This window comes from Vanacampus margaritifer, chromosome 4 (genome assembly GCF_051991255.1).
Source record: "Vanacampus margaritifer isolate UIUO_Vmar chromosome 4, RoL_Vmar_1.0, whole genome shotgun sequence".
NCBI lineage: Eukaryota > Metazoa > Chordata > Actinopteri > Syngnathiformes > Syngnathidae > Vanacampus > Vanacampus margaritifer.
In genome coordinates this window covers 12,750,212-12,775,268 of record NC_135435.1, presented here as the reverse complement: position 1 = coordinate 12,775,268, position 25,057 = coordinate 12,750,212, and the positions used below count along the sequence as shown (strand labels likewise).

Sequence of the window (25,057 nt, the reverse complement as noted above, 5' to 3'; positions counted from 1 at the left end):
TTATTTATTTATTTATTTATTTGCTTCGACTTGAAATACGAGCACTGTATGGTGGCAGAGAACTCAATTCATTTCAGAACAAACAGCACCTTTGCAAATAGTGAAGAATTCTTTCAAAAGTAAAGTTTCAAACTGTTAATTGCCACTCCCACATCTTGTCAAACTAACATAAAACAAAGAAAATTACATGTTAACGATTTGAAGCCACCACATAGCTTCTGCATCACCTATCAGGTTTATTTAGCTTAATGCTATCAAACAATGCAAAAAGCCATAACCCAGCTAACAAATAGCATCGATGTCATGAACCTTGAAGCTACAGATACTTTTTTAACACAAAGGATGGAGCAACACTTGTACAGATATTTTTTCCCCCACTTTATTTAGTATGGTCCACAAATCAGTAGTCAATTCAAAATCTTGCATATATCAAACACAGACCAAACGTTGTAGAGGGAAGACAAGGCTTATATTGAGTATTAACATAATGTTAACGTGTCACAATAGTGCAAAAGAGCACTTAAGAGAATGAAAAAGAAAACAATTTTAAGATGGTAAGCTATTGCACTAGGTTTCTTCTTTCGCCAAATCAATGCATGTACACATCGAGAGATCTACTTAGGTGTTGTGTTTTATTTTGATTATTAATTTGTGCTATATTGCTTAAAACACGGGATTTTAATGAAAGCAAAAAAGGAGGAATCTCATGTATAAAAACCAGCTAGTCGGTACAATTGGTTACTCTGTGTTCCTCTTTTTTGCTTAACATGCTTAGTGTTCCTTTCCAAATATAACCCATAATTAAATGTCACAATATGCATGTTTTATAATAGGCCTAATTAACAATTCAACGAGTGGGCCATTTCATTCACATCAGAACTGATATCTTTTTTCAGTGGGATGTGGTATGTTTACATTACACTTGCATGTTCACTTTTACTTTTGATAGCAGCCGGGTGGATTTCCTCAAATTATAATATCATATACAGTATATATATCATATTTTCTCTGCTTTTCATGTGACTCGCTGTGACAGCAAAGCTTAGATCCAATTGATGAGGTGGCCGCCTTGATTGCTGCCACGGTGCACGACGTGGACCACCCGGGCCGCACTAACAGCTTCCTGTGCAACGCGGGAAGCGAGCTGGCCATCCTGTACAACGACACTGCTGTGCTGGAGAGCCACCACGCTGCTCTCGCCTTCCAGATCACAACCCGGGATGATAAGTGCAACATATTTAAGAACATTGAAAGGTACACCAGGATACACTTTACAACATTAGTGACCATGAACCAAAGATTTTTGCTTTATAAAAACGATAGAATGTAAAGGATTAAACGGTTTGTCCATCATTAATTCATTCATTGTGGTGTGATTTGACAGTAAACGGCAGTAATATTAGTTGTTTATCGTAAACCATTAAGAATATTTACCTTTAATAATTGTTATATTGTCTGTATAAATGTACGTATGTACGTATAAATTTCAACTGGAAGTGCTATTAAACAGATTCAGTTTGACAGCAATGTGCTTTTTTAGATTACACCATAGTAATTTGAGCAAATTTGTTATTTCAGGAGTGTACATCAAAATGTTTACTCCTCTCATGTTTACACTTCTTTTTCAAAAAGTTAGTGACCCCTGCTTTAGATTTATAAATGAACACTGTTTACTCTCTGGTAACCCATTAAATCATTCGATGTTTTCTTTTTACCCCGTTGGAAATCATATGGTTTACTGCCTTATAATGAGGCAAATGGTGACCATTTATTATGAAATACAAAACGAGTGCTTTAAATTCTGAAGTAAATTTTTTGTTCATATGAATTAAAATCAGTAAATGTAGGGCTTCAGCTTTCAGTTAAAGTGACAGTGTGTAATATTGACGGCATTCTGGTTAACTAATAGTTCATTTAAATAAATAAAAAACTTTTCATTTCAATAATATGCAAAGAAATATATATTGTATCACAACATAATTTTAAAAAATATGTAATCGTAGGTTTTAATAATCATTAATTATGTAATTGGAGCCTCACTTTAAAAGATTCTGCCATATTTCGCCGCCATCTTCCTGTTACGCATGCCCAAAGGACAACTTAGTAAACGTAGTTAGCCCTGGTGGTGCTTTGATTGAGTGTCGAACCCAATGGGTTGACCGCCGTTTACTTTCCACAGCTCCAGCTGGTCGTTGCTGAGTCCTGTGATTCAGGCTCCCATCGCTTATCACCTTCTGTTTTGCTCTCGCAAGCTTTTACCAGCTTTTTATGAATACTAGCTTCTCCCGCTAGCCGTTCTTGTTAGCCATTCTAGCCTATGGCTCCGACTAACTCGCACTAGCCGCTCTTGTTAGCTTATCCGGCTAAATCCGGCTCGCTCTGCCTTAAGGCGTCGCTTACCGCGCTTCACGCGGGCTGCCAAGTCGCTGGCGCTCGCCGAGATGCTCGTCTGCTCACACTAAATTTGCATTTAAAAAGTATGGTCTCTCTGCGCCACCGTAGTGTGTGTGCTTCGAAATGCATGCGCTTCGGCTGCATTCTATGATGTAGCGACATCTAGTGGTCAACTATCACACACCGTCACTTCAAGCTTTTGGATATGGAATATACAGATATCTAGGATGTAAATAAATAATAAATCAATAGTAATGGCATTTGAATCCAACATTCTAGAACCCCAAATTACTGATGCAGTACCAGTGTCAGGTTGTTAAAGTGCGTTTGTGAACATAATCCTGGTTTAATGTGATTCAAGTCGAAGCAGAATAGCTCACATGTGCGGCTCCCCAGTGAGAGGTGCAAGGGGGGTGTGAACAAAGCATCCATTCATCGCCGCTGTCACTGCAGTCAGATTGGATTGCTCACTTTGCGTGTCATTTACCAATCTGTGATCTCCGCCTCTCTCCATCTCCAGGAATGAGTATCGAACACTACGACAGGCAATCATTGACATGGTGCTTGCCACCGAGATGACCAAACACTTTGAACATGTCAATAAATTTGTCAACAGCATCAACAAGCCGCTGGCTGCTCTGGAGGAGAATGGGGTGAGATGAACTCATTAATAGTCCAAATAATGCAGATTAATTTAGGTTAAGAAACAGAGGTTCATCTGACTTGTAATCTGGTGTTGCCATGGACACATATCTGTGCGAGGAGAGAATTTTACAACTCGGTATCATCTTTCTCGTCTTAGTGTGGAATGCCCTGCGCAGACTTTTAAACCTTGTCTTGTCTATTTAAGGCAAGAATGATATGGGGAAATGATAAAGGGCTTACTTTCACTTTCAACTTTACACAACATATGTAAAGCAAACTTTTAATTATATGATGTGACCTTTCAACTCATTGGACAAAAGGGTCATTGTACTTTGTGTGTGAACACTCAGACTTGCAGGACAATAATAAAATCTGACTCCAAAGCCTCTGTGGTTGGCATCAGTCAAACTTGAAACAAATGAGGGCGTATATCTTCAATATGTGACATGTCATTGATTTGGCGCATATAATCTGTCTGTTTTAGGGAAATAATGACGAGGAGTCCGTGAAAAGCATTTTGACGTCCCCTGAGAATCGCATCCTTGTCAAGCGGATGCTCATTAAGTGTGCGGACATCTCCAATCCATGCAGGCCTCTGGAGCTGTGTATAGAATGGGCGGGACGCATTTCAGAGGAATATTTTGCACAGGTGATATGGAAGCTCTGCTTTAACAACATTTTGAATGAAAGATTGCTGTTAACTGCAACCATGATTCCGTTTTACTGTATGTCTTGATTTGGTAAGGCTCAAGCTGTATAATTGTCAGGGAAGCAGATAATGATTTGTACCCTGGCTAGGTTTTAAGTTATTTATGTCTAATACAATATTAGAACTGCAACCGTGTCAAGTCCACCGGAGCAGGAGCTGTGCAGACTTTCAGCGATTAAAAATTAAAAGTCTAATGACCAATATTGTTTGTTGTTCGAAGAACCATTCTGTCCTGCAAATATCAGTAAATTCCTTAGATTGTACTTAAACTTACAGACGTTAACTAAAGTTAGCTTGATATTAACTCATTCACTCCCAGCCATTTTCACTGAAGCAACCCCCTTCGCTTCTGGCTGTTTTACTGGATATTGACTGATTTTGCAAGGCCCACAGAATATTGTGTTTTATTACTATAAAAAGAAAGATCAGAGTCTCTTCTTTCATCAGGGAAAAAAAAGTATATTTCTATCTATTTCCGTTTTGCAGCAATTAGTATTAGAATATAGCTAAGTTTCATCATTATTCACAAATCTGTATAGAACCGTGGGTAAATGAGCTTTTTTCAACATGGCCCTGGTTGATCTAATTTGCTCTGCTGCCACCTGCTGGACGTTTTTCCAATAACTACCATTTCCTCAACCATTCTCTGCAGTTGAGAGGCTGCATCAAAGCGTTCTGTATGCTCTAGCATAAAAAAAAACACATAAAAATGTACAAATACGTCTTTGGGACCCTTAAAACATTTAAAATTGAACGTATTTATATGTTTTGGGGAGTTCAGAATAACTGAGTATGCTCAAACTGGCCTGCTTGGAATAAATTAGCTTAGCGTTTTTAATAAATTGACTTGCCATGGCCAAAACAGCCTTGGAACTTGCTTGAAACGTGCCAGATCCAACAGACTTGCACATGCTTGACTTGATCCCATCTCTTTTCTAATTCCTTGTTTCGTCTAATAGGCATCGTAATTGACTCAAAAATTTCAGTAGCCTTACAGGGCTGTGAAATTGCCTGATTTTCTGAGAAAATGATAGTAAGAAATTGTTCCAAGTTACAAATTGAATGTGTAGGAACAGTGTGATGATGATGACTGTTGTCTTTGTTGCAGACGGACGAGGAGAAGAGGCAAGGCCTTCCAGTGGTCATGCCTGTCTTTGACAGAAACACATGTAGCATCCCAAAGTCTCAGATTTCCTTTATAGACTACTTCATCACAGACATGTTTGATGCTTGGGATGGTAAGACTGTGATTACTAATATACAAAATATTATTAATGTATAACATGTAAGGAATACTGTACATCAAAATCTTGTTTATGACCTTCTTAGATGAACACAATGTGATATCCATAATTAAGGAACATTTTGCTTTTAAAGACCCTGCAAAGGGATTTTTCAATTGCTGACACTCAATTGCCCCAGGTGTGAGTGTGAATAATGTCTATAGATGCCCTGTGGTTTGACTGGCGACCAGTGACCCTGATAAGCAATATAGAAAATGTATGCATGGAGAGGTTGCAGTATTATAGAATGCATCTCATCATATTGTATTTTACCCCTCAAATGTAGCTCAATCTGACCACCCATATATTAACAGCGATAATGTTAATAGTGCTTCAGGTCATTATTATGGCTGCAAACATACTGTATGTGTTGGGTACCATTTTGTATTGAACTTCATTGGATTGTGCTGTTGTGGCTAATTGTAGCCAGTGAGTGTAATTGCCTGCAATTATTTCTGTGCAGTCGGTCAAATTGTTTGGAATTGATCTTCACAAATGAAAAATGTTCAGAATATCATGATATATGCTGATTAGCAACAGTTATTATATACAGTGAACCCCCGGCTGCAAATTGCCAAAATCCACAAGTAATTAACGCCCACCTAAAAAGGTTTTAATTGCTAATAGTTGACACATAATGGCAGCAACTCACTTTTTTCTATGAGACAACCTGATCGCCTGACTAAATGAAGCTCCTCATCTCAATTCAACAAAACACACTTCAAAGAAATATATATATATATATATATATATATATATATATATATATATATATATATATATATATTTTTTTTTTTAATAATAGGTGCTTTGAGATACAAGTGACGTGACTAAACATAAATGAATGTATTCAAAACAAAACAAAAACTTTGAATTAAGAATGTCCCTGCTAGCTAAATGCTAACAATAATGTAAAACACCACTGACGAGGTAAACTAATAGCATAAGTGTTGCGGTGTTCCAACCTCTTAAGCAACAGCTGTTTGAACAAAAACGCTGACGCAACCCATGTAGACAGATAATATAACAATACTCACAAGCAAATATTTTTTATCCTCTGCAGAGAACTATTAATTTTGTTGCAGCCTACGAAGGAGTGTTGGCTTCAATGTATATCTGTATAATACTGCTCCCAGGTGATCAGGTGACCAGTAGGAGCATCACAATGTCCATTAATTGCAGCAAAAAAATTATGTTGTTTAAAGGTACTCTATCACGGTATTTTAAGCCCTTCCTCAGTTAACTATTGGCATATAATGATTCAATCTTATTTTTGACACCATCACAATGTAATTTTTAAAGAAATATTAGGTATTTTGCTGGCTATTTTACTAACGCGGAAGTAAAACGCCTGGTTCAGTATAACCCCGCCTCTCCCCGTGTGGTTGCCACGGCCCTCTCATCCTAAGCCGGCTGCTGCGCGCACCACCCACAAAACTAAAGTACAACTGCGTCTTCTTTAAATGTGGAAATTGATTGGATGTTCAATTCTTCAATAATTATTTGAAACAAAACGGCTGCTTTGCTGCAAGAAATCGTAGTGGAGGAGAAAAGGGAAAAAAAATAACCCTGAGTAGGACACAAACCTGTGACCTTTAGCTTACAGCGAGAGCACGCTAACTACTATACCATTCATTCAAGTTAAGTTCAACAGCGCAGAAATTTTACTTGTAGTTTACACAATTATCAGCCATCACAGAACCTTTCTGGAAATTTAATACGGCCAATTGTCATTGCACTTTGGCATTGCAAATGTGAAGGATAATTGAATGCTTTGAATTCATTCGGACAGAATGTTAAAAGGCTACTTTTATCGCTATCCTGCGAGCATGGAGGTCTCAAGGAAAGTGGGCGTGTGTTTAGTCCGCATAGGGGTGGGTCCGCTCGTTTTCTTGGGTTGGGAGGGGCTGGTGCTTGGAGAGCAGAATGACGTAGAATTTCTCAGAGGGGCGAATGGAGGGAAACACCACTTTGGTGATGTTTTTGGTGAGGAATTAGCATTTTAACATGGCTAAAGGCTCCATAAAGTTGATTTTTCACATTACCGTCCCTTTTAATGTAAAAATGTATGTTTTAATAGAATATTATAGCGTGGTATTTTCCTTATTAAAAAAATACATTACAAAAAAAAATGTCTGGTCTTTTCAGGGGCTTGAATGGACACGTATTTCTATTCATTTCAATTAAGAAAGAGTATTTGAGATACAAATGTTTTTAGTTACAAGAGTACTCACAAATGCATTCAATTTGTCTCTACAGCAACATTGAATTATACCTGAGTTTTTCAGCAAATCAGATGATAGGTCCGACCCCCACCCCACAGACGAAAATCACAAATTTTGCAAATGCCAAACTCCAACAAACGAAAATATGCCTGGTTTCACTGTATATTGAGATGATAGTGTTAGGTGGAAAATACTGTACGTGAATTTGAAAAAAAAGCTTCAAATCTGATCACTGATGAAAAACGCTTTCTCTGATCTGTCTCCAGCTTTTGCAGACTTCCCCAATCTTATGCAGCACTTGGACAACAACTTCAAGTACTGGAAAGGCCTGGATGAACGAAAGCTACACAGCCTGCGACCGCCTCCGGAGTAGGCCTTGCACTCCCCCTGCTTGTGTTGTGTGCGTGCATACGGAAAGCACACAGTCCTCCACAGTGACGTTCTGACAGGCAGACACAGCGCTGATATTGCCGACTCTTACAAACTTGAGCGAGGAGACTTGGAGGGGGTGGGATAAACGGACGTGGACACACGACAGCACCCTTTGGAACTTCTCATGCCTCTCATGCAAATGCAGTGTGGCTGGTCATGACTTGAGAAAGGAAGGGTCCGGACAAGCCTCGTTGGATAAGCTTCAGTCCCGTATGTACCACGCGGGCTGTCCTGGCTGCCTGTGAAACTGACCTTGCTGTTTGAGGAGAAACTGCTTGTTTACTGAAGGAGCCAGCAACACTGGAGGAGAGAATGGAAACGTGGTGCGAATAAATGAAGCTGTTCAATATGAGTCAGGTCATACAACCGCCTTCATCCTCCATCCTTGTTCACTCAGCAAGACAAGACTGCTCCTTCTGCTCCTGGAGGCTGGAATATGACGTAACATTTTTTTTCCCCCCGCCTGAATAATTTTCCATGTATTTCCATGTGCCCAACAGAAACGCATCAAAGTGGCATACAGTAACTGGCATGTAGGAGGCGACAAAAAAAACTAACAATGCGATCATAGCTGAACAATTACATTATTTGGTATGCTCACTTATTTAGATTAACCATATTTTCCATTTAAAATATCCTAACTGAACGTGTTGGCAAATGAGAAAATTAATAGAGAGGAGGAAAAAAAGCCAAAGCTAATAAATTCAGATATGCGCAACTCTCACTATTATTCATATGAAGCATTACCATATTAAACATTTTATTTTCTTATCAAAAGTACAGTACCAGTTCAAGACTTTTTGTATTGCACTGTAAATCATATTAGAAATGTCGATGTCTCGTGTCAAGGGGGGTGGGTTGTTGCATTGGAGAATGAGCTGTTATTGTTGATCATCGGGAGTTGTGGTGTGGATGCAATCATTGTTGCAACAATCCCTCGCGCTTGGTTTCATGCTGTAAACCGCTTGACATTTGACAACAGCAGAAATATGTGAAAACCATTTAGGACTTGAAATTTTTTTTCTCGCAGAATTTTTTTGTATCTGGTTTATCCTACTGAAAAGACTGCCTTATTTTATACAATATTTATACAGTACATCCCACTGTGCAACTGCAAGAGACATCTGGAGTTTTTATTACAACATAGTCAGGTTATGTTCAAATAAATCTCAATATTTTTATAGACTTTTACACTGGATTTGCAGCAAATGAGATCAACCATTATAGCGATCTGAGTACCTGTGAATTTGGTGGTCACACAGAGCATGTATATAAAAAAAAAAGACATGGTTAATGGCGGAGGATGTGCATCATAGAACCATCACTGTTTTGAAGCGGCCTCACATTGATTTCAATCCAACGTCATTCTATTTTGGCCACTTGTCCAACATCCTTCCTTACAGACCCAGGGAGCAGATTTTTCTTCAAAGGTGGATTCAGATTGGTTACTAATATTAATAATATATGTCGAAAAGATTGTTTCTGATGAAGAATATTTCCATGTTAAACAGTATATAAATGCCATAGACAACTTTTTGTCGGATGAATGCAGTTACTTTGTTTGTTAGTTTCTCTCTGATGACACAACTGTACACTCAATCAGGAGTCTTCTTTCTTCCTTCTGATTCTCATCTTGGTCTGAGGGCACGGAAAAAAATAGAAACTATTCAATGAAAATAAAAAGAAATTATTCAACGTCGGTGCCTCTTTCCACTCATCTTACTGCTTTTCCAGTTATCATTTGCTGTAAGTTATTTCTGTTATCAAAAACTTGCTGTCAGGAAGCGAACCTCAAATTTTCACGCTGAGACACGAGGGACTAATGTTTCACTCATGATTCAGACTGTAAATACTGAATGTTGATCACCAGATCTCCAGTGAAGGCGGAATGGCCCGCTGCACAGCTGCAACTGGTAAACCAACTGCACAAGAGCTAAATTAAGAATCACCAGTCATTAATGTTTATGACCTGGTGGACTGGAGTGGGCATATTTTTTATTGATGGTGAAAGATTTATGCTTTTCAGCAACCTCAAAACTGTCTTTCTTTTCCAGCTTGATGGTCCTGTATCCTTTGCCACTGTTGGTTAACTGAAATCACACGCGAGGAGCTAGCTACAGCAGGAAGACGTCTTGGCGCTGGTAAACACTGTTACGTTGAGGCCTGCGCAAGCTACATACTTGGTGCATATACGCAAAAAGTGTGATTGACGAACCAGGAGCCAATTAAAAACAAAGTATCTTCGTTACTGATTGGCTGAAATCTAAAATTCCCCGCCACGTTCACAGTTTATGAATAATAGATATTTTTGGTTAACCATGAGTACAAGTCTGTTACAGGTTGATAAAGTGATTTTTAAGTGAATCAGACTACTTAATTTGTAGTAAAATCATCTCTAATACCTTTAACATAATTTTATGGACATTAAACTTTCTTGATAGTGAGCTCCTATAACTAGGCCATAAAGTCCAAAATATTGCGATCGTCTTGGTATTTTCAGAGGTTGAAGTGGGCATGAGTATAATTTTGAATAATTTTCGGAAATTAAGTGACAAGCTTTTTCTTGTTCATGAGCACCTATGAACAGAAAAAAGCTTAATGTCCATAGAATCCAAAATATTGGGGTGATTGTTTGAATATTTAAATTGATCGGGTAATTGGACTTTAGGCAAAGTGAAGCTTTTTCACACTAGGCGTTTTAAGCCTGGTGTGAAGCCCATAGCCCTTTTACTGAGACTATGATGTCCGCTGAAGGACAAGCCCGAGGAGCCACACAGATGTTAATGGCAGCACCACAACCGAAGTGAGAGAAGCCAACGTTCTGAAGTGGAACTGCCATGGATCCTGGCTAAAGTAAACTATTGGATTCCAACTCCGACCAAAACCATTCATCTTCTGCAAATTACACTCACTCACTTGATCTATCTCATTTTGTTTTGTTTTGCTCAAATCTTTATAAACTTTAACAAGAAAATAACACCCAGTAACCAAGGAACATTACCTACTGTGACCTAAAAGCACCCCCCAACCCCACCTCAATCTGCAATTTAAAAAAAAATTAAAAAACATTTTTTAGACCTATAGCACTTTATCTACACCATATGGTGCCCAAAGCGCTTTACAATGCATCACAATTATGATAACATTGTTTTGGCTGAGTATATTTGACCAAATGAAACACAAACGAAGATATTTACGTCCATCTGTGTGGTGATTGGTTGTTTTACAGTACTTTTATTACAGATATTTTTCTGTATTGGTGCAATCCATCATAGGATATGCAGTTTTCCTGCATCTAGCAATTCATGACTTGTGGATTCACCTGTTTGCAGGTTGTTTTTTGTTTTATTTTGTTCTCACTAACTTTTTTGCTGTTTTTGTGCTCAGGCCAAAACCTTCTCTTACATTAAAATATTTATTTGGCGCCATCTTGGTGCCAAGGAACTAAGTTGAAGTGAGTTGGGGGGCCTCATTAGTACTGCTTTGCCACCATCTTGTGGCACTGTTGACTATATTTGTGTGTGTGTGTGTGGGGGCTATTTTTCAAGATACTGTAAATTGTGATACATTGAAAAATATAGGGGAATAATCTATACTACACATTCGAACAGCAAGATAAAATGGCGAACTTATATCGGTAGCATAGTTCTTTATACAAATTGTATGTACATGTGTGGACATCACAAAAAATATGATTTCATTTTCTTTTCATATCAGACACTACTGTAAATAGTGGATCATTCCAAACACAGCCAAAATGTGTTTATAAATAACCGTTGAGGTCTTTCGGAGAAGGTTATGTAATGATGAAATCCAACCGCTTTCACTTCCGCCAGCTCACTGTCGTGACTGTGACGTCACAGGAAGTACGTCACAATAAGTCGTCGGCAGCGGAGCGCGCTCTTCTAGATGGCCGCGTTCGTTGTCCAGCGTTGTTACAAACTCTTTTAACTCTCATGCAGGTTCACGTACTCGTGCTATGTCTTCGGGAATGGCCGGGCAATCGCCGTAAGTATCTTAAGTCCTCCCTATGGAAATGAATATAAACCGAGTCAGTAAACTTGCTGGTTGGCTAGCATGGTTTAGAACCGTGGGCGAGCTAACCAATGCTTGTGGCCTGTTAGCTTTTATTAGCTTTGGAGGAAATCACATGTTGCGTAAACCGTAACGTGGTAGGCCTATTACCCAAAGTGTGACTGATTTTATTGTTATTTTTTTAAGCTTCAGTCATCAAATTGAGAATAATTGTCCAAGCATGTACGTTTGGGCTTTAGGTGACGGCATCTCGATTACTAATGTTTACCTTCCAAACTCAAAATTGCGATAAAGTACACAATTAAGTTCTTGAAACTTTAAGACTCCACGCAGTTATTGTTTTTTCCCCACAAATAAAACGTGTGAAATACTTTGAATAGCCTCAACGCCTTTGGGTATAAAGCGCCTAATCGATTTCTACCTACCTCTGCTATTAAAAATGGGATGAATTATGTTATCCTAACTCAGATTACAGTACTTGGTATTTACATGCACACTTTGAATTGGTCCTATAAATCATAGTTGCTAACTAACTAGTAAACATCTAATCATTGAATCTGGTGTGCTCTTTGTATAGATTTATGTAGTTATAAGACCTTAGGTCTTTTGTGTGTGTGTGTGTGTGTTAATTCTTTATTGTTGTTTCAGGTGTCTAACCAGCCGATGGGATCAACCAGCCCAACCTAAGCAAGGGGACAGTGGGACTTTAGCCCATCACATTTCGGGGGGTGTCGGCTCATCTGGTTCAAGCAGTTCACTTGCTCTCACAGGGCAAAAAGAAAATGTTGGAGCAAAAAACCCAGAACCTCAGGGAGGGGTCGAAATGGCGGCCGCCATGGCCGCTAAAATAAATGCCATGTTGATGGCAAAAGGAAAACTTATGACTCCTCCACCATTGCTTACAAAGGTGGGTGTTAAGGTTGATCTAAAAAAAAAAACAATGCAAGTCTTGGTTACATACTGTCATAATTATAGGGATTTATTTTTAAACCATATGCAGACCCCCCTATGTGTGCCAGTGCTGGCCCCCCCAGAAGAGCTGGTGGTTACAGAGGTTGACATAAATGACGTGCCTCTGAGTTGCAGAGACCTTCTCACTAAAGGCAAAACCCAAGAGGAGGTATGTGAATAGCATTTGTGGAACTTTAACATTGAAAATGCTTTAAAGAGGTTGTAACTTGTGGTCGTATATTTCTGGATTCACACTTTTCAGATTAGACTGTGTAGTGGGGCAGTTGTATCAACTAGAGGACTTTACATGTCTGATGTCGAAAGGGAAAAAACAGGAGGGTATGTATTCAGATACTCAACTTTTGTATTAAAAATGGTCTCCATTGAATCATAGTTTTGAAAACTGTTGTCATAACCTCTGCAATCCACTAGCAACAGGCCAAAGCACTCTGCCTTTGCCCCAAAGTCAGCTGGGATAGGCTCCGGCTCACCCTTGACCCTACATATATTGTTGAGGAATTGATATTTTTCTGTTTTATATTCATTCTTTATTGTCTAAAGCACTCGACTACAGCTGTGGTAGTTTTTTGTGCTCTTGCTGTAGTAGTTTTTTTTTTAAAGTGCTCTAGAAATAATTGCATTAGGCATGGGGTGAGATAGTATTTTTGAATAGTTTATTTTAGTTATTTCAATAAAGACTGAATGAATAATCGTTTTTATTAATCGTTCATGAATTCATTAATTGTGATTTTTTTTCCCCCCCCTCATAATTAAACCCCCCTACTTTGATTAGTTAGAATAGAAGGGGGTAAATGCTTTTTCATGGCACTACTATACTTAATTCCTTCAATTCCTTCCTACCCTCTCGTGATAAACGGCAACCAACTCATGCTTGTGGCTACATTTGATGTAGTTTTCTTCTTTTTCCTTTTTTCTTGCTATCTTAATAGTTGTCATGCAGGAAGTACAATTGAGCTGCCTCCACAGACACACCCAAGCACAAACTGCCTGCTTATGTTCCTATATGTAAAATGGGTGCAGAACTTCCCTGTTGTCCATGACCTGTCTAATTTGTCTCCTTTTAGACAAAGACCTTTGTATTTGCATGTCCAGGCAAAGACACAGGAGCAGGTCAATAGTAAGTGGCACCTACCCATCCACCCTTTTACCTTCATGCATAATTTGAAAGAATATATATCGCAGAATTTTTAAACAGCTGAGTGTTCACCATAACTTTTCTGCCACCATAGAAGCTGTTGCGAGAATAAAAGAGATCATCGCTGAGGATATGTTGAGAGCCTCTGCTGCCTCAGGAGGTCAACCAATGCCTATAATCCCCCCGCTCACACTGTACCCTCAGCCTCCTCGACCCGTCATCCAAACACCCAACAGCAGCTCAACACAGAGTCACGGGCATCGGCCAGCAGCTCCTCATCCAGGGGTAGGCAGATTTGATCAAAGCCTTTGTAACTCCATATTGCTGAGTAGATTTTTAAGGATGGAGGTAAAGAAAGTGAGGCAAGTGAAGACCATGTTGCCTTCACTGATACCCACCTCCCAGAATAAATAGCAGAGAGAAGATCCTTGGTCGAAAGAAGAGCGCCACGGGTTACTGCATCTGCTGACATCATGTTTTGTTACATGTATTCTCGTAGCAAGCCAAAATCTGCGTTTAAAAATGTTCATTCTTTCTTCGTAGAACTTTGTTCACACAAAGATCTTTGTGGGCCTTGAGCAGTCTGTGCCATCATTCAACGTAAATGAAAAGGTTGAAGGTCCCGGAGGAACATACTTGGGTCACATCCAGACAGAAACGGGGGCTCGAGTCTTCCTTAGAGGCAAAAGTTCTGGCTACATTGAACAGGCATCCAAACGGGAGTCTTTTGAACCGCTTTACGTCTACATCAGGTAATATATCATTTTTGCTTTCTAATGTTGAAACAAGAATATAAAAACATTTTTGGGAAAAACTCCCAGTTGTCAACTGTTGAATTTAAAGTATGGTTCAGGATTGGATATTACTGAAAACTCTCATAGCATTAGATCAGCAAGTGTGCCGTGAGAAGTTAGCCAATTTAACTTAATTTGTTCAAAGTTACGACGGATCAGTTCTACGTATAGCGAACAGTTAAATGGTCTTCCTCCAGATGGCAATAAATTTGCATCCACTTGTTGCTGGTCATGCATTAAAATAATATCTTTGTGTTTGATGAAGCGAGCCCAGATTTCACATTTGATGAACTGAGACGAGAACATTATTACAGTAATTTCTGGACTATAAGCCGCTACTTTTTTCACTTGCAATTGACCCTGCGGCTAATGCAAAGGTGCGGCTTATCCATCAGATCACAAGGGGGTGCACTATAAAAGAAGCACAAGAGCATCCGGCAGAGCAAACCAAGTGAGCCCAAATACAGTAGGAGAGACGGAACGAGAGCGAGACAATTTGCGCTCTTTTTATGGAAAAGAAAGTAGCGGGAACCCGGTGCATTAACAAAAACAAAACAAAAAAAACAAAAAACTGCGGCTTATATGTGTAACAAACTCGAGTATTCCCCAAATTTAGCTAGCGCGGCTTATAGTTAGGAGTGCCTTGTAGTTCAGAAATTACTGTATTCATTTTTTATACATACTTGTCACATTGAATGGCACATACAATGAGGTTTTCTAATGTAGAATTATTAGAATATATGCCTTGGCTCATAAACATGATAATTTTTTATTGGTATTGAAATACTGATTAACGATTATTCATTTATTTCAAAATTAAGCATTCAACTACCAAAAAAACACTGAGGGAGAGCAGAACCAAAAACACGGCACACACTTTCTGCACAAGCAACATGGTGCATTCATGGCACTTTTCCAACGTCGGAACTTGCAGACCCGCTGCACCGTTTGGTGCATTAATCGTTTGTCTTCGATTATAGTGCTTTTAAAATTGTGACAAGCTAAAATTGAAATCATGATTCAAGGCCTAGCCTTAGTTTGCTGCAGCGTTAGTGGCCCTTTAGAAATAGTTTAGATCGCAATGACTTTTCTTTTTAGGCCTTGTGAAGTTTGCAAAACAATTTATTGACCCCCACATTGCATACCAAACAAGTTGTTTGGTACTTAATCCCTTTTAGTTCTGGCGTCATGCTCTAACAATGGCATCTATGTTGCAGCCACCCCAACGCAGCTGGCCTGGAGGCAGCCAAGCGGCTTGCAGAAAGTCTGCTAGAAACTGTAAGTTGATCACTTGTCTGAATGAATTGCACGGAGGTGTAAGAAGGTGAAGCTATCAAAGCATATAGTTCTTACCGATACCCACCTCCAAGAGTAACAGCGGTAGTGTGAACCACCTGATCTCCAGACATAGGTTCCGAGTGCTCTGCACCTACCCACAATGCATTTCAGCTGTCAATCAACTGCTGTTTTGCAATGTTTATTGTTCATTCCCTCTCGTTTTCACCCCCATCTACAGGTGAGAGCTGAGCACGCTCGCTTAAAGTCGTCATACACGGCCACCACCTCAGCTCAATGTGAGTTTCCTTCCACTTTTTTTTTGGACTGAACAGGGATGGCAATATTAGACGTTAACTTCATCCTGTCTTTTAGTGAGTGGTCCAACTGTAGGTTGGTCACAGCCTGTTAATGATGTATGTGACCGACACCGTTAACGCCACACTCTATACTTTCCTTTCAGCATATGCAGCTCATGGATTTCCACCTAATAGCAATTACTCTAGCCAGTCTTGCTGGTATAACTACCCAGCCAATGGGTATGCTGGAGGCTATTCAGCGTACCCAGGAGCCGGTGGTTATTGGAGTAATGCAAATGGTCCCCCAAGTCATTCTAACATGTCGACAACCCCTCCATCTTCTCAGGCAATGGTTCAGTATCCGGTGTGTCCACGGAATCCAAATCCCTATCTTGTGGAGGTAATCCGGACTGTTACCGTTGGTTGTTAGAGCTTTTTTGTATGTTAACCTTATTTTGAATACTTGCTCATTAAAATACTCGGGACACTTGCCTCTCATCAACCCAATCGCAAACCGTTCATATAAAGCACCATTAATTAAATGGAACAACTAGTGACTATTAAATCAATTAACACAATACAGCTCATGATATTTGAATAAGGTAATATTAATGGGACCCTATTAACTATAGAACTCACATGATGTACAGCAAATATCATTCTGCCTGCTATGTACAGTATTTATTAATTTGTCAAACCTGATTGACGAATAAAATTTGGAAGGGTGCATTCAAGTCATTTTTGGAAGTCCTCAACATGCAGCTATACAAAAGTTAAGGCAAGCATTATTAGGTACACCAGATTCTGATGTAGACATACGTCATTCATTAGCTATATTTGTTTGTGGTTAGAAAATGCCAAGACAAGTAAACTCATCTTTTGTTTTTAGGTATCAGTGACTTGTACCTGCCAAATGGCTTGTAAGATTCATATAAATGTGTGGGTAATATTGTGTTAAAGGGTGTTGGTCGCGCCACTACAGCGGACCCTGTAGGATCTGGACACGCTCAGCCGGACGCAGGAAGTTCAAATCAGCAGGTCCGTGAAAGCTCGGAGGAAGAACAGGTTAGATGAAGATTCATGCCTGCACTCATTCTGAAAGTCATATGGTGAATATTGCAGAGGCTTTGGAATTGGATAGGAAGGGTAACAGTTTAACAAAGCTCACTTGGTGTAGATCAGGATTGAGGAAACGAGTGCTCGAGATTTGATTTTTATTCATTTAAAAATAAAGATGTAAGCTATGTATAAATTGTAATCTTCCGAGGACAAAATAATGACCTTGGCAAACATTTTGGGCTTTCGTTCAGCCTGCCAGCTGCTCTCAGGAGACTCCTGCTCTTCAAGAGATTACATTACCTCCCCCTGTCATCCAAGAAAAAACAATCGAGAGGTTTGTCCTTTTGAAGTTCCCCATATAATTCTTCCCTATTGATGTCTTTGGTCTCCATAAATGTTTTGGATCTGACTCTTTAGGATCCTTATGCCTCCGCCGCCGCCTCCCTTCGCCGCTCTCACCTCTGGCCCTCTGAAGCGAACGAGTGACACGTTGACCCAAGATCGTGACAGTCCGGCCAACTGTGCCGCGTCTCCGGGTACGCGCCCATTTCTTTGCTACTGTTGTGAGAGATGAAGCGTACAACTCAGGACCTTTTCACCTTGACGTTGCACATGCTTCCAGGCGGCAAAAGCTAGCTTAGCTTTCTCCAGTGGTAGCAGTAGTAAACTCCTAAATTGATTAATTATATTATTTACTTGTCATCTCTACCATTGTATTTTGAATGTTTGAAGTGGCAGTTGTGCAAGTGCTTTTGTCAGCCAGAAGAAAGTGTGTGTGATGTCTTGATAAAATTGGTCAGTTGAGAAATTGTCTTTTGAATGAAATGGCATCTCCACCCCCCTGTGGAGGAAAGGAGTGAAGACCTGTGAGATTTTCTCAACTGCTAAAAGCTACTAACATTGTCTTCTTCTATATGTCTTTTTGTCTTTCCCTTGTGCGCTCTCTCTCTCTCTCTCTCTCCACATGTCCACGGACGCGCCTGCCATGAACGTCTTGACCTGCCTGACCGGGGGATCAAACCAACTGTAAACCACCGCTAACTGGGGGTTCTTCGGATGGGTTTCTTTTGGGCGCGGGGAGGTTTCTCTCTCTCTCTCTCCCCATCTCCCTTCTGTTTGTCTCTTATACTGTGTCGCAACAGGTCTCGTTGAAGATGTGTGTGAGAAGAAGCCCAAAGTGGTGATGGATGCATCGGGGCTGGTGCCCTATGGCGGCGACTCTTCCGACGAGGAAGAGGAGAGGACGCGTAGCAGTAAGAGCAGTAACTCATGACCCCTTCAGAGATGCACTTGACTCACCCCCAAAAATAAAAACCTGCTTCCATACTATAACACACTGACTGATTTGAGACGATGTGTGTTTCAAAAGGAAGACATATTTTCAGTGGCCGTTCAGGCAGGAAATGTTAGAGTAAAGAAATGTACAGTTTTACCTCATGTAATCGCAATTCGCTTCTTGCGAATTAACTTTCTCACATTTTGGAGGGAATTATTCTCTCCTATTTGCAGAAAATCCCACATATTAGCTGTTTTGGTGCTCAGGCCAAAGCTGCCATCCCGTGGCATCTATAGGCAATTATTATTTTTTGGGCTTGTGGATTTTCAAATAGCAGAGGAATGCTGATGTCCACCGACTATTTCATGAACTCTTTTTTTGTTCAATACAAATTTAGTAATTTGATGAAGCAATGGACATAAAGAAAATGTATACAGTATACCTGAGTACCAGGAAAGCAAGTTGCATCCCTTGCTCCCCATTTTAACGGCAGTTTTTTTTTTTGTAATATGTGCATACAATTGTTAAAAATAACCAGTTGTATTCAACATTTATTTTGTTCATCACAAATCCAGCCCCATTTATTTGGTCTGAATTGAATACAGATCAGTAACAGATGGCATAACCACATTAGAGCTTTTTCTTCTCTCAGAAAATGGATGTCTGTTCCCATGGAATAATATAATAAAAAGGCCTAAAATTTACACTTATTTCATCCGACTCATTTATGTAAATGTGATTAAGGATACCCTATGAATGTGTGTTTTGGAGCCTCGATGCCATTGTGTATGGTCAGAGCTCCTGGGCTTTCCAAGCCAAAGCAAGGTTGGACATAACGCTGAAATTGACACTGGAAGGTATGCAGGTGTTGTTCCAGATCCACGTTAAAAAAGGACAGAGTCTCTCGCTCATAGTCCAAAGCCAACCCTATTCGGACTGGGTTCACTGTGATCCTCAAGTCAGGGCTCTGGCCGTTGTGCAGAAACTCATACTTGTGCCTGGAAAAAGAAGAAAGTCACAGAGTTATTTAATTATATTGTTGGTTCACCATAGTTGATCAAGTTAAGATTAAAACAAGTCGGTAGTTGATTACTGCTGAGGATGGTGTACTAATACTTGAACCTTAAACTTGATATCAAATAAATGCTCAAACATGATCTAAATGATTCTAGTTGGTTTTGAAGGATGTCCATGCTATTCTGTACAGAATATGGAGTGTAAATAACTTTGCAATGATGTGATGCTACGGTACCTAGTAGTAGTGAGGATGTGTCTCATACACCAAGAGGTGTTGTTGCCTCCCAGGTAGGAATTTCTCTCCGTGTCCTCGTATGCGACTCCAATCCTGAACTCTGTCCTGTCGTCCACCTCCACTTCCCAGTAATGCCTGGCTCGCACCGGAGTCAGATCCCCAAGGACTGCTACACACCTGATACACATGGTAAGAATGTTTACAGAAAAAGAGCTCCATAAGAAAACCTGGTAACATTTCACATTCCCCAAATTCACACATGTAACTGATCCAATTTGAATTCCCACAATCTGTATTTCAATCAATTCAGTGTCAGCCCCTAAAACATTCGCACACATTTTTGACAGGAATTGCATTTTCTGAATAATTACCTCGTGAAGTTGTTGTCATCTAAGGCCATAGCGCTGATTGGCAGTTCTTCATCTCCATAGAAAATTGTGAAACCATCCTCAGAGATGGACAGGCATGGATGGGCAGTGTCCTCGAGGAGATGGAAAAATGTGCCTGCCAACACAAGAACAAAACATTTTTAGATTGTGTTTAGTTGCACAGTACTCTGAATAGAAAACAAATTGGAGAATGCTCTTGTGTTGCTTCTCACCAGAGGTTGCGACGACTATGGCCTCACTTCTGTCACTGGGCCCACCAATATTGACCGCTCTCACAGAGATGAGGTAATGATGGCCTGCTTGAAGCTGAATCATACACTGACATGTGGGCACTGCGACTACAGATCTGGGAATTTGGACATATGCTAGGTCAGATGTTTTCAGTTTATACAACTCAGGACTTTTTTGCATTCATTTAAAAAAAAAAAAAAAACATGATTCTGGACTCCATTACCTAGTGGTTACCATTCAACAACTCTGAAATGACAAGACCAAAAAAAAGAAAATGACCCCAACTGCTGAGGATGAGAGCTGTAGCTAAGAATAGATTTTTCTGGGACAGAGTATATCTTGATTCAGCAGCCCAATAACCACGGGACCTCAGGACCGCCTCTTCAAGCTCTAACATCGGCTTGTTTATGGAACCACGGACACACACCCCCTCCAAAAAAAAGCCCAAAGAAAGATGTATAACAGGAGGTACGTAGCCTGATGCTAATTTGTGATTTCAGTGGACCAATTTTGTGTTAAATGAAAATTGGGACTGCTTCTTCGTTTGCTGCTAAGCACAGTTGACGTACCTTTTTGCAAGGCATTGAAGCCTCATACTGCAATGGTTGACCCTGAGGCCAACCAAGCCTTTTTCTGCTGGCCTAAACACTGTTCACAAGTTCACAACCTAAATTATTACATTTGTTCCTGAAAATTGTGTTACTTCCAACCGTTTATTCTCTTGGCCAACTGCTTCCAGTACATTTATGTGTAAGAGTTTTTTTGTGTCCAGATTCCAGCCTCTGTGTTGCCATTACAATCTATGCAAATTGGTAGTTGTGGACAATGTAACTAAACTATATTAGCGGTTATGGAACTTTTTCTTAACCCAAGTAGATTTCAGTTGTTGAATGTCATCCCAAAACCAGCGAGCCGGCTCATGATCACATCAGCATTTTACCACCCTAGTTGGTCAGAGGCTCAAAACAAGCCAAGTTCAAATACTAATTGGGAAGCCCTTTTGTAAATCTTCTATATTTCCATGTGATGTAATGCACTCTTACTCAGTGAACCCTTTCTCAGTGCCATCCGGCCCATTCAGTTCAGTGAGCTCCACAGTATAGGAGTCAACAGGGTCAGGGTTTCCTGACTCCCAGCGTATGAGAGCTGCCTCAGGACAGCTGCAACACTGCCTCTGCTTGATCACTGGAGGTGACGGAACTGCAGAGAAATGGGGGGGAAAAAGCCTATTTAAATATCTGATTTCAAATGTAGAGTATACAATAATCAAATGTTAGTGCTTCATTACTTCCCACCACTGACATAATTTACCTGTCATGTATAAGGCCTTCTCACTGGCCGGGCTGATGCCGGTTGTGTTGGTGGCTGTCACCCAGAGCTCATATTGAGCGCCAGGTAGAAGCCCTTTCACAGTGCAGTGTGTCTCTTTCACTTTTGACTTGCTTTCTAAAAAAGAAAGAAACTGATACTTGGAAGAAGAAAAAAAAAACGCATCAAGAGCAGATGGTGTTGTGACGTCGGCGTACCATGTGGGGCAGTGGTGTTGTCCAGAGGAGCATCCTGCAGCACGGGTCTGTAGTACAGCTCATAGAACTCCACTGTGTCATCAGAAAACAGACTCCAGCACACACGTAGAGACGTCTGGGTGGCCGAGTTTGCCATTTGTGGGTTGATAACTGGGGCAGATGGAGCTGAGGACATACTGTGGTCTTTACTTGGCAGCCAATGTTGCATAGTCATATACAGTAAAGTATCTCACAAGAGTGTGTGCCCCTCACCCCTTTGTCAAAATATTGTCATTAGACAACACTGTAGAAATGACACTTTGCTATAAGGTAGTGTTCATCTTATGAAAGAGTTATTTTGTCCCCTCAACACACAGCTGCAACAAAAGTTAGTACACATCTTGGTGAAAACACTTTGTAACGTTATGAGTCACATAAAATCCATATTGTATTTGTAATTCCATCCTCTCAGTATTAGTATTGCTGTTTTAGACTGATGTTTTATTTTATCATCTATAAATTGGATTGTGCTTTTAGGGCAAATATTTATAGACTGAATTTAACATTACGTTTATTGTGGCCGTCTTGGCTAAATTTGGAACTAGGATTTAGTGCATTTCCGCACCACTGTAAACATCAACCAAAGTATAAAATAACTAACATTGACAATTAAACCAGGTACAGTTTTTGTCTTGGACTCAGTTACACCCTGCAGGTATACCTAAAATTGCTGGAGGGGGGGTTGTCGAGTATGATGTAGTAATTAAACCCGCAAGACCAGAAAGGAAATCAAACCTGGAACAATGTTGATGGAATCCATCATGCTTTTGACATCTGACAGGTCAGCGAGCGGCGTTTCAAATTCTAGATTTGTCGCCAGCGTGAAGTCCATCTCCTCTTTGGCAAACTCCTCAATGCTGATAAATTACAAAAAATTATGTTGTATACTAGTTGGTCTATTTGAGATAATTTATGTGCACTGGACTGCATCTTTCTTACCGTTCAATGGTGGGAACAACTACCTGTTATAAAATTTAAAAAAAAAGAAACCATTTAATACATGAAGATGAATGATAAATCCAGATGGACGGAAATATAGCTACACAAAAAGATAATTGGATGGACTGAGGGATGGCTAGATACATGAAAAGATGAATACATACCTTGAGGAAAAGCCTGTTGTCCTGGCTGCGATAAACCTCCTTAGCTTCCTCGATGAGCTCCTTGGATGCGTCCAGCGTGTGCCCACAGGCCAGCAGCTGAGCGTACAGAGCTTCCAGCTTCCTCTTCTTCTCGTCTTCTAATCTAGCCGCACGCTCGTCATAACGCTGCGATATCGTCTGGAGGACGTCGGTGTAGTGGTGTTCCAAGTGTTGCTCACGTCGGCCAAAATTCTCCTGCATGTACACAGTTGCAGAGATTGACAACTATTATGAAATATTTTCTTCCTCTTGGGAGACATTTTACCTCTATAGTGAGAAAGATTTCTTCCAGGTGTCCTGCAAAGTTCTCCATCTCAGCCACCTTCTCTTGCAACTGATTCCTGGTGCTGTCAATGTCACTCTGCAAGGGTTTGAACACACGTAAAAAAGCCCCTTTAATCAAGACAATTTACCGTATGTGAGCATTATCGAAATCCTTGATATGCCGCAGGTCCATTATATGTCCCTGATAGTAAGACGATTCAGTGGACCTAGAATTCCTGTATTTTACTGGTAACGTAGTTTCCCCTGCTTACTAAACGGAAGAGGTAGTAAACAAGTTCAGCTTCCTACCTCAATACGACGAGCACTGGTAAACACATCATGTCCATCCTTCGCCCCAGGGGACTTCTGAGGGCTGGCCATGTCTCTGTTCAACTCCTGGAGTTCTGTTTCTTCTGCAATCACATTCAGTCTAGCTCCCCTAATCTCATACAGATCCATGGGGAGTGACTGTGGGAGGACATAAGAACATTGAGTGATAAATGCTAAGACTATCTGAACAAAATGACCACAATAATGAATGCAGAAATTAATGAAAAACGAAGGATATTTACCGCAATGAATCAGCTTTTATGCAGCCATTGCAGGCCAACGTGTACGACAAACCAACTCTGAGCAGAGCAGCAACACACGCAGAAGCTGTGACAGAAATAGATGAGGCATGCGCGCACACTGATCAAATGTCAAAAACATGTCAACATCCTGAGAATATAGGGGCCGACGCACTCTATGTTGCTTATTGAATAAAATATACATTTGTAACAATAAGGAAATGAAAGTGAACGTGCGAAGTGTTTAAAATTATGTTCATTCTGACATCACAGGGTGGAAATCCCCACACTCGTGAGTCGTGACTAAAGTTCAACACGAATTCCGGAGGGTTATGGTGCCTTCACTGACTATCGTACTTTCCTTTTCCTTTTGTGCTTTGTCAACAGCTGTTATTTTTGGATTAATTAATTAATTAAATTAAAAAGTTTCTTCAATAGTCATTCACAATACACACATGTTTAGAAGCTATAGCCACCAGTTTGAGCACTCTTGTAATTGTAGAGGCCAAACGTAACTAGTATTGATCTTACGATAAATTTGGTGTTAAAATATTTATGTAAGTTCTCGTTTTACAGATGTGGTATACGTTATTTTTGTCTGACTGCAGTTTCCTGTTTGTAAAATGAATGGATGGATGGATTGAGATTCCCATCCAGCAGTCATTTGGTAGGTCACATAGATTGTAAGGAATGGTGGAAATAAATATTCTAAGGAATGGTGGAAATAAATAGAAATAGAAAGAAAATCATGTTGGGGACCACAGATTTTTGTTTCTGTCAAATGTGACCTTAAAACAGTTCTTCTCACTTATCACACCGACCCCACCCCCCAAAAAAGAAAAAGATGGAAATATTTGGCAAAAACATCCCTGGGGTCACAGTCACACGCCCCATGGATGATGATGATGACAATAATAATTATTATTACTATTATTTAGCACGGGAAAACTCTCCGTGCAATGATATCGACGTACTGTATTTTTGTGTATGTGAGTCGCTTTGATGAAGCCTTGAGCTTCGTATGTAAAATCCCAATTCTTTCTGTGGTCATTGAATGCATCCCGCGTCACGCAAATGGCGGACGTTGTAAACAGAGCCCCAGGTTTGAGGAG

The 25,057-nt window shown here is 40.1% G+C and overlaps 3 protein-coding genes across 4 annotated transcripts in view; 2 read left to right on the top strand and 1 right to left on the bottom strand.

Annotated features, from left to right (window-relative positions):
• Window positions 1–9,383, top strand: part of pde8a (phosphodiesterase 8A) — a 69,672-nt gene extending 60,289 nt beyond the window's left edge. For both annotated transcript variants that reach the window (XM_077563576.1, XM_077563577.1), the window contains exons 18-22: window positions 1,037–1,254; window positions 2,915–3,047; window positions 3,524–3,688; window positions 4,857–4,986; window positions 7,523–9,383. In XM_077563576.1, coding sequence (XP_077419702.1) covers window positions 1,037–1,254; window positions 2,915–3,047; window positions 3,524–3,688; window positions 4,857–4,986; window positions 7,523–7,629 — 753 coding nt within the window. In that variant the 3' untranslated portion in view covers window positions 7,630–9,383. The remainder of the gene's footprint in view (window positions 1–1,036; window positions 1,255–2,914; window positions 3,048–3,523; window positions 3,689–4,856; window positions 4,987–7,522) is intronic.
• Window positions 9,384–11,538: 2,155 nt separating this feature from the next.
• On the top strand, window positions 11,539–19,237 carry LOC144050399 (KH homology domain-containing protein 4-like). Its single transcript, XM_077563584.1, has 14 exons — window positions 11,539–11,696; window positions 12,372–12,630; window positions 12,724–12,843; window positions 12,937–13,013; window positions 13,760–13,812; window positions 13,925–14,115; window positions 14,374–14,582; window positions 15,842–15,902; window positions 16,141–16,198; window positions 16,363–16,598; window positions 17,159–17,263; window positions 17,509–17,591; window positions 17,675–17,793; window positions 18,400–19,237. Exons 1-14 carry the CDS (start codon window positions 11,668–11,670, stop codon window positions 18,528–18,530), a joined length of 1,731 nt encoding a protein of 576 aa, XP_077419710.1. The 5' UTR covers window positions 11,539–11,667; the 3' UTR covers window positions 18,531–19,237.
• Window positions 19,072–25,030, bottom strand: fsd2 (fibronectin type III and SPRY domain containing 2). Its single transcript, XM_077563583.1, has 13 exons — window positions 23,949–25,030; window positions 23,686–23,844; window positions 23,378–23,473; window positions 23,074–23,307; window positions 22,910–22,932; window positions 22,706–22,827; window positions 21,932–22,096; window positions 21,717–21,851; window positions 21,449–21,605; window positions 20,387–20,520; window positions 20,157–20,289; window positions 19,786–19,962; window positions 19,072–19,531 (listed from the first exon to the last, which is right to left on the bottom strand). The coding sequence occupies exons 2-13, from the start codon at window positions 23,833–23,835 to the stop codon at window positions 19,273–19,275; spliced, it is 1,785 nt and encodes a 594-aa protein (XP_077419709.1). The 5' UTR covers window positions 23,836–23,844; window positions 23,949–25,030; the 3' UTR covers window positions 19,072–19,272.
• Between the last annotated feature and the right edge of the window lie 27 nt (window positions 25,031–25,057).